General features: G+C 53.7%; 1 protein-coding gene across 1 annotated transcript in view; it reads left to right on the top strand.

Moving 5' to 3' along the window:
* The first annotated feature begins 768 nt into the window (after nucleotides 1-768).
* LOC105529909 overlaps nucleotides 769-8003 on the top strand; it is a 20269-nt gene continuing 13034 nt past the window's right edge. Inside the window, 8 exon segments of the mRNA XM_011967182.1 lie at nucleotides 769-894; nucleotides 999-1097; nucleotides 2010-2064; nucleotides 2253-2366; nucleotides 3303-3434; nucleotides 5345-5438; nucleotides 5827-5962; nucleotides 7584-7698. Of these exon segments, the coding sequence (XP_011822572.1) occupies nucleotides 769-894; nucleotides 999-1097; nucleotides 2010-2064; nucleotides 2253-2366; nucleotides 3303-3434; nucleotides 5345-5438; nucleotides 5827-5962; nucleotides 7584-7698 (871 nt within the window).

The raw sequence follows: 8003 nt of genomic DNA, 5'->3' as shown, positions 1-8003 counted from the left end.
ACCTTGAGCCGATCCCTTGCCTTTCCCGAGCCTCCTCCTTCTCGTCTGTAAAACGGTAACAGCGCGCCGGCCTCTCAAGGGTGAGAGGAGGTTCGGTCAGGACGATGGCCATGAAAGCACAGTGTGGAGCTGCATCCGTTTTCTCTTGACGTGTCACAAATTACCAAAATACATACTCTTCATGATTGTAGGACTGAATTCCCTATTTTCCAGCTGGATGTCAGCCAGGGGCAACGCTCACCTCAGGGAGGCCAACCATATTCCTTGCCCCGAGGCACCTCCAGCTTCGGAGCCAGCAATGCTTCCTCATTGGATCCCTCTCGCCCTTGAGTCTCGCTGCCTTCCCTTCCTCTGACCTCTAGACCCAGATGTAGAAGGGCTCATGTGGTTAGGTCAAGCCCACAGGGATCATCCCCCTATATAAATGCCAACTGCAAAATCCCTTCCCATCAACACCCATTACTGCGTCACTGAGTAACTGACAGAAGATGTGTGTGTACCAGGACCCTGGAATTTTGGGAGCCATCTCAGAATTCTGCCTCCGTGAGGCCGATGTTATAGGATTTTTATTTGCATTTGCATTTTAAAATTTTATTAAAAATAAAAGAATTGTTATTCTTTTCAATGGCTACATCATATTCCATTTTTTAATACATGCCGCAATTTCTTTACCCATTTGTCTGTTGACGGACGCTTAGGTTGACTCCTGTTTCTTTCAGGTCAGCCAACACTTGCAGTGTTGGATTCCCTTAAGGTTTTCTTGGAGTCATGAGGTTCTTTGAAAATCAAGGCAGCGTCTTGGGTGAGGGGAACGGTCCAGTCCTGGTTGTGTCGAGCGACGGGAGAGCTGCACCCTGGTCCTGCCTCGAAGGCTCGAGAGGGCCGTGTGAAATCGTAAGGGCTTGGACCAACCTCGGAGACATGAGGAAGGAGTACTTCCCTCGAGGCTGTGGAAAGGGCTGGGACGACCTGTCCTCACTCTGTCCTTGTGCACACAGTGCATTTGCCAGCTGGCCGAGGCTCTGGCTCTCAGTGGCCGTGGAGGTGTCAACTTGGAGCCCCAGCTGGGGAATATCACAGGCGTGCTGTTCGAGCTGGTGAGTGCTGCGGGCTGGAGGCAGCCTGTCCTGGCCCTCTCTCTCTTCTTCCCCAGATCAGGTCACCACCTCCAGACGGTACAGGGGTCTTTGACATGGCGACCTTAGCTGCACACACTGCAGGCGTCTCTGAAACAGGCACATCTGAAACAGCCTGGATTCTGGGCACAGAGAGGGACGTTTTCCAGGAGGTAACTTGGATACATCCTGTGTGCTTTCTGGGGTGACAAGCCTTTGTGGCTTCCCCTGAACTCTAGGGAAAAGGCAGAAGGTTGAGGCCCTCCTTCAGCCCGTGGGAGGTGCCAGGTCTTCTGTGTTGTGGAGTAGGCAGAGGACAATTGAATATTTTACAAAAGGATGACGCCTTCTTTATATTTAATTTGATGTCCTCTGTCTTGTTCCCTCTGCAGCTGGGAATGTGGATTCCTGGGCTCCGGTTTTCTATTCTCCTTACAGCCTGGTTGCCATGCACTGCACGGCTTCATGCCTCAGTTTCCTTCTCCACATGTAGGGTCCCTGGTTTCCATCCTCCCAGGCCTGATGGCCTTGGTCTCCCTACAGATGAGTAGCAAATACTACTCAGATTGTTACTCCATGCTGAATCACAGCTCAGCTCTGAGAGCTTTCAACATACTAAGTTCATATGGTTCCCTAGCTCTGTGTGTGTGTTTGTGTGCCCACGTGTGACTCAGGACCACTTTGGTCTCTCTCTGGGCTGGAGTTGGGGCCTAGGTTCCTATGGAAAGGTGGGAATTCCATCCTCCGAGACAAGATTCGAAGTAATTAATGAGAACTTTGCCTGAAATTGAGGGAATCAGAAAGGGCATAGCCACGGCCCCACCCCACCCCTATTGTTCCCACTGCCTCACCTGGGGCTGACTCCCCTTTCTCCTGGCATGATTGCCATTTCAGAAAGGTACTCATGGCAGGACAGCACTGATGGACACCTTGCGCTGCCTGTGGGCAGGTATGTGGGGCAGGAGGTGGACTTGGCACATGCTTGGCACATGGCAAGTGCTGGGTGGACCTGGTTCTCTTTCTCTTTCTTTTGTCCAATTCATGGTCAGTGGTTTGCTGTGAGCATGATTTAAGCCTGGGTATTACCTGCCGTTTAAACATACCCCTGACTGCCCTGTATTCATACCCTTTTTACAGCCAGGTTATACGGCGGCGATCAGCTGGTGATTTTGCTGCAAAACATCATCAAACCCGAGGAACCTGCCAAGGCAGTGGCAGCCCTGCAAGTCTTCAGGGATGTGTCCTGCAGAGGTGAGTGGCAATGGGGCACAGTCCTGGGTTCTAGGACTCCATCGTTCCTAGGGAAATCTGCTTTCTCTGGAGACAGTCCGGTATAGTAGTTAGAAGCACGATTTTAAATGCAGAGTCATCTCAGTGGGTTCGGATCTTGGCTGTGCTTCTCACTAGCAATGTGAACTAGGGCAAATGACTTTTAGGCTGTGCCTCTACTTCTTCATTGGAAAAACAGAAGTAAAAATAATTGTTCCCTTTAGGGATTTTTAGTGAGGGTGGAGTGAGTAAATGTGAGGTGCCGAGAACAGGGCCTGCTCTGGAATGGTTTCAGAGTGGTTTATCTGTGATTACTGCCTGGAAGAGCAGGCTTCGCCTCCAATCAGGCGTGGACGTCAACCTTTCGCTGTGTGCTAAGCACTGTGCCAGGCATGGAGAACACACACAGAGAAGACAGCCCCTGCCCTCAGCGAGCTCCCTGTAGGGTGGGGAGGGTGAGGCTGTCCACACGGTGAGACAGTGCAGGACAACATGCTCTGGGCTGCTTAGATGGGAGTGACGATGCTGACAGGAAGGCAAGCAGGGGGAGGTCAGGGAAGCTGGGGTGGACTTTACAGAGGGGACGGGCCAAAAGCAAGGAGGAGCCTGTGACCATGGGTCGGGACAAGGAGGCCACAGGGGAGAGGAGCAACAGCCGAGGTTGGAAAGATTGAGATGGACAGACAGTGGAGAGGACAGCTTGTCTGGAGAGGCGGATTTGTGTGGGCAGTCGTGGAGGCCGGCGAGGGATGGGGCTAGAATGCCCTCCTGTGGAAAGTACCAGCCAGGCTTGTGGGTTTCAGTGTGGTTGGAGGCGCAGGGATGGCTGAGATGCCTGTGGAGACTCCACCTGGCCTTTGATGGCCAGGACTGTACCTGGCGTTCCTCCCGCCCGGCTGTCCTCCGATGTCTCCCCAGGCAGCAGAGGCGGGGAGGAGGAGGCTGACCTTCGGCTGCATGCCTGTGTTTTCTCTAGTGCCCCAGATGGAGACCTTGAAGCAGGAGGTGATGAGTTCAGTGGTTCTGCTGATACAGAAAAATCCGAGACCTGTGAGTGCAGAGGCCGTGTGTTTGTGCTGGGAGGGCAACTGCTTTCTTGAGACCCTGATGTCATGTAAATGGAGAGGGGAGGCAGATAGGGAATGAGTAGGAAGGCATCCTCACCAAGCTAATTCGGGCTGAGACCCCTGCCCTTCTGTTCCGTTTGGGTTCTTTAAAACCAGAGAAGAGTTTGAGAAGTGGAGAGGTGGTGCCTACCTGCCCTCTTCTGAGCCTGTTCTGTGGGCAACACTGTTGTGTCCTCAGGGGAGACACGGAGCTCCAAATGACACTGACTTAGGCCCCAAGAACCCTGGGAGGAGAAAGCCTTGCGCTTCATGGCTGGAGCGGGGCCTGAGAAGCTGTATTTTTAACAAGCCCTGCAGTCAGGGGTGCAGGCAGCAGAAACTCCCAGGTCTGGATGGTGTAGGACAGTGCGTTGGGATGGCTGCAGCAGGGCCTACTAGTTTTGAGTGTTAAATAGAGAACAATGCATCAGCCTGAAAAACAAGGGCCCAGTTCCCAGAAGGGTCACAGGAGGCTGGGCCCTCAGGACTTGCCAGATTGGTTCCTGGCTTTCCCCACAAAGGCCAAAACTTGAGACCTTTCCTTTACTTGGATTCCCCTCCACCAACACTCCTGCCAATTTCAGTGTCTGCGGCACACAAAGTGTGGGAAGTCAGTGCTTGGAGTTCTCCAGGAGGACGACGGGGCTGGAGTGGGTGGGAACCTCAGAGCAGAGGACGGAAGTGGGCAGGTCCAGTCACGGGTGGTCTGTCACAGCCACAGCGCCCACTGAAGGGTCACAGTGGACTTGGAGTCAGGAGGCCCGAGGTCCTTGAAGACCTCCCTGACCTGCTCTGGTCCACTGTGGGCTCACCTGGAACAGGAAGCCATCCTGCAGCCGTTTCCTGTCACGCGTGTGATGGTCTGTGACCCAAAGGGTACGCACGCCCCTGCTGAGCTTTGTCGAGATTCTGGGGCAGCACAGCTACTTGACCCTGCCCCAGGGGAACACCATCAGCCACCACCTTATTAGGCTCAGCCAACCGGAGCCCTCAGTGAGCAGGACCTGGTGCAAGTGAGGGGACCGAGGGTGGAGCGAGCCAGGGGCAAGGGACAGAGAAGGGCAGGGGTGGGAGCAGAGACACAGAATAGGGGCCTGGCTGGCCTGACAGGGAGGTGCTTTGGCATCCACACCCCTCATCAGTGGGCCGGGGCCACCATTCCAGGCCTGATGCCAGATATGGAGGGAGGAGGGAGGGTTGAGGGTCACGGGGGTCCTAGGAAGAGGCGCCCCAGGCCGACGGGCTTGGAGGGGGGCCCTGGGCACATAGTGGTGGGACTGGAACATGGGGAGGGAGAGGAAATGGTGAGGGCCTGGTTGTCTCCTCTGTGTGGCCTTGTTGTGAGCTTCTCTCTGTTGACCTGGGACAAATCCCCCAGCCTTTCTGGACCTCCTTTTCTCAGCAAGTATGTTTTGAGTTTCTTAATTTTCCCAGTGCTGTGACAGACATAAAGGACATGTGGAGAGACAGGATGTACACCTGACTTTGAGGGGTTCACAGTGCTAGGGAGGGAGACAAACCTGGAAGTGACCTCACCACCCATAGTTAAAGGTGACAGAGGTACTAACAGGTGCAATGGGATCTTAGCAGAGCAGTGGATAACTTGGCCTGCAGGAGTCACAGAGGGCATCAGAGAGGAGGTGGCATCTGAGGGCATTTGGGCAACTTGTTCAGCAGGTGGAAAAGAATGGGAGGGCTCAGTTTCGGCTCTACCATTCTTTGGGTTTGTTCTCATTTTCTTCTTTGCCTTCATTCTTCTCTGCCTCCCGTTTGCTTCTCTGGCTGTTCAGTTGTTCTCCCTGAAGGGCTACAGAGAAAAGGCATTTGGAAAAAATGCCCTAAGGCTGTTATAAGCCCCGCATCCCATCGCCTCCCCGCACCTGTCGTCAATCGAATGTGGGCCCGCTGTGGATGTGGGAGGTCCCCCAGATGTTGCAGATCCTGGATGGTGAGGGCTTGCTTGAAAGGGAGGAGGAGTGGGGCTGGGCTCTGGGGCCGACTGTGGAAGGGATGGAGTTCCAAGCTGAGGGATGGACTTTCCTCTGGGTGAGGACGGGAGCAGCCTCCCTGTCCCTCTGGAGTGTCATCTGGGTGGATCTGCTCATGTGGGCCATGCTGTATGCTGGGCAGACGTGCACTCCAGTCCTGTGGCTCCCGTCTCTTCTTGCGGATGGAGGACCCGGGAAGATTGTGGGCTTTGAACCAGACACAGCCGTGTCTGGCCCCTGCCTATCCCTTGGCCTCCAGCATCCCTCTCTGTAATATGAAGTCCCCTCTCCTCAGTGGCGTTCCTGCTCGGCTCTCTGGTCTCACCTCTGTCTCATCCCGGATCTTAGGAAGTTCCTGTCGCTCTTGGAGCTGGATGGCAGAACAGAGCTGCTGCTCACCTGCTACTGGAGTGTGCTCTGCCTGCCCCCATCAGAGGCGATGCAGAAGGAGGTGTGCAGACCCACAGAGGGACAGGCCAGTGTGGTAATGAGCTCTTTGAAGGCTGTCAACTGTTGTTGTTTTTGAGAGGGTAGAGGTTGTAGGCTTGACAGTTTTATGTAAGGCTTTCTTGTCATCTCTAAGAAAAACAAAAAGGAAGGTCTCATTGGAGGAAGGGGCTGCTAGGTGAGGCAGCCTCACCTCCACCCAGGAGATTATCATTCTTCCGCAGGGCACTCATTGGTGATCACTGTCCCCCTGGAATCTTCTGGCTCAAAGGTGGACACTGACGCCCTCCCTTTATTTATTTCATTGCTATTATTATTATTATTGAGATGGAGTCTCACTCTGTCGCCCAGGCTGGAGTGCAGTGGTGCAGTCTTGGCTCACTGCAATCTCCGCCTCCCGGGTTCAAGCGATTCTCCTGTGTCAGCCTCCTGAGTAGCTGGGACTACAGGCGTGCACCACCACGCCCAGCTAATTTTTTGTATTTTTAGTAAAGACAGGGTTTCACCGTGTTGGCCAGAATGGTCTCGATCTCCTGACCTCATGGTCTGCCCACCTTGGCCTCCCAAAGTGCTGGGATTACAGGTGTGAGCCTCCGCGCCCGGCTGACTCTCTCCCTTTATAGCTGTGGTACAGCTGAATCCAGGCTGGAAGGTGCAGACATGACTTTCCTCAAGGCCTATGGGTGAGCCACTGCAGGGAGCCCAGGGGTAGGAGTCTGAGTCCCTGTCCTGCAGGGCCACCAGGGTTTCCTGGAGGGAGGGCGGGGGGTTCGTGTCTTCATCTGCATTCTTTGGTTTTTCTCTTAGGAACTCTTTCCCAATCTCTGAGTATTCCTTTATCTTGACTGGTTGTTCTCATTTTATTGATGCCATAGTTGCTTGGATTTCTTTGAGGATATTAAGAATAATTTTTTCGAGACAGAATATTCTGCTATCTATGAAAGTTTGGTTTCTTGGGGACTGTTGGCTTCGTGTGGTTCTGGTGGTGGTGGGTGGGCGTTTGACAGGGCTTCCTCATATTTGAGGCAGGCTGGGAATCCCGGCTGCCCAGCAAGATTGGCTTTAGTCTTGAGTTGGGTTTCTTTTGAGGACTTCATTCTACAGAGTGCGGCCTTTCCTTTTCTTTCACGCTTCCTGCCACTTTTGAGGCCCACAAGTATCTTGAAGGAGACCTTCCAGGCATATCACCTACTTTCTTGATAAGGTTTTGGTTTAAAGGCAAATACTCACTTTTTCTGGGCAGGTCCATATTATTCATGAAAGGGCAAGTGGGAGAAATGCCTTGTCCTGGAGATTGTGATTGCCCCGCAGATGGCCAGGCCAGCCCTCTTTCTTCCCTGGTGCCAGCGACCTCCTAGTCATTTCTACTGACCCAAGCAGCACGCACCACGAGCAGAGCCCCAGAATGAGCACAGCCTAGGGTATGGGAATACAGGGCTGGGGGAAGCCCAGGCAGACTTTTGTGCTCTTGTACAAAAAACAGAGGACTCCATTCAAGTTCACAGAGGGAAGGCAGCACTTGGAAATGTAGCGGGCAAGTTGCAGGGCAGAATTTAGCAGGGAAGCCTTCCTGGGGGAGAGAGAGAGCCCAGTAGAGTTTAGGAGGAGGGAGGGGGAATATTGGGGCAATACTCTTTGAGTCCCTCTTTCCTCTTCAGTCACTGTTCGGGAAGTCCCCGAACCGTGGTCTCTCTGCAGGCTGGTGGGAGCTCCCAGAACCGAGACACACGGATCCAGGCCTGCTTGGAGTTCAGTGGGATAAGGTCCTTGAAAGTCGTGCATTGGGTTCCTAGGGTTCTCATAATAACGCGCCATAGCTGGCTGGCTTTAAACATCGGGTGTTCATTGTCTCAGTTGTGAAGGCTAGAAGTTCAAAGCCAAGGTGTTGTCAGGGGGAGTCCTACTGGAGGCTCTGAGGCGGATCAGCTGCTTGGCTGTCTCCTGGCTTCTGCCGGTTCCTGGCACCCTCTGTTCTGGGCCTTGGAGACACGTCACTCAAAGCTCTGCCTCCATTTTCACAGGGCGCATTCGCGTGTGTGTGATGTGTGTGTGTGATGTGTGTGTGTGATGTGTGTGTG

The sequence above is a fragment of the Mandrillus leucophaeus genome, unplaced genomic scaffold (genome assembly GCF_000951045.1).
Source record: "Mandrillus leucophaeus isolate KB7577 unplaced genomic scaffold, Mleu.le_1.0 Scaffold79, whole genome shotgun sequence".
NCBI lineage: Eukaryota > Metazoa > Chordata > Mammalia > Primates > Cercopithecidae > Mandrillus > Mandrillus leucophaeus.
This window is presented reverse-complemented; position numbering and strand designations above follow the sequence as displayed.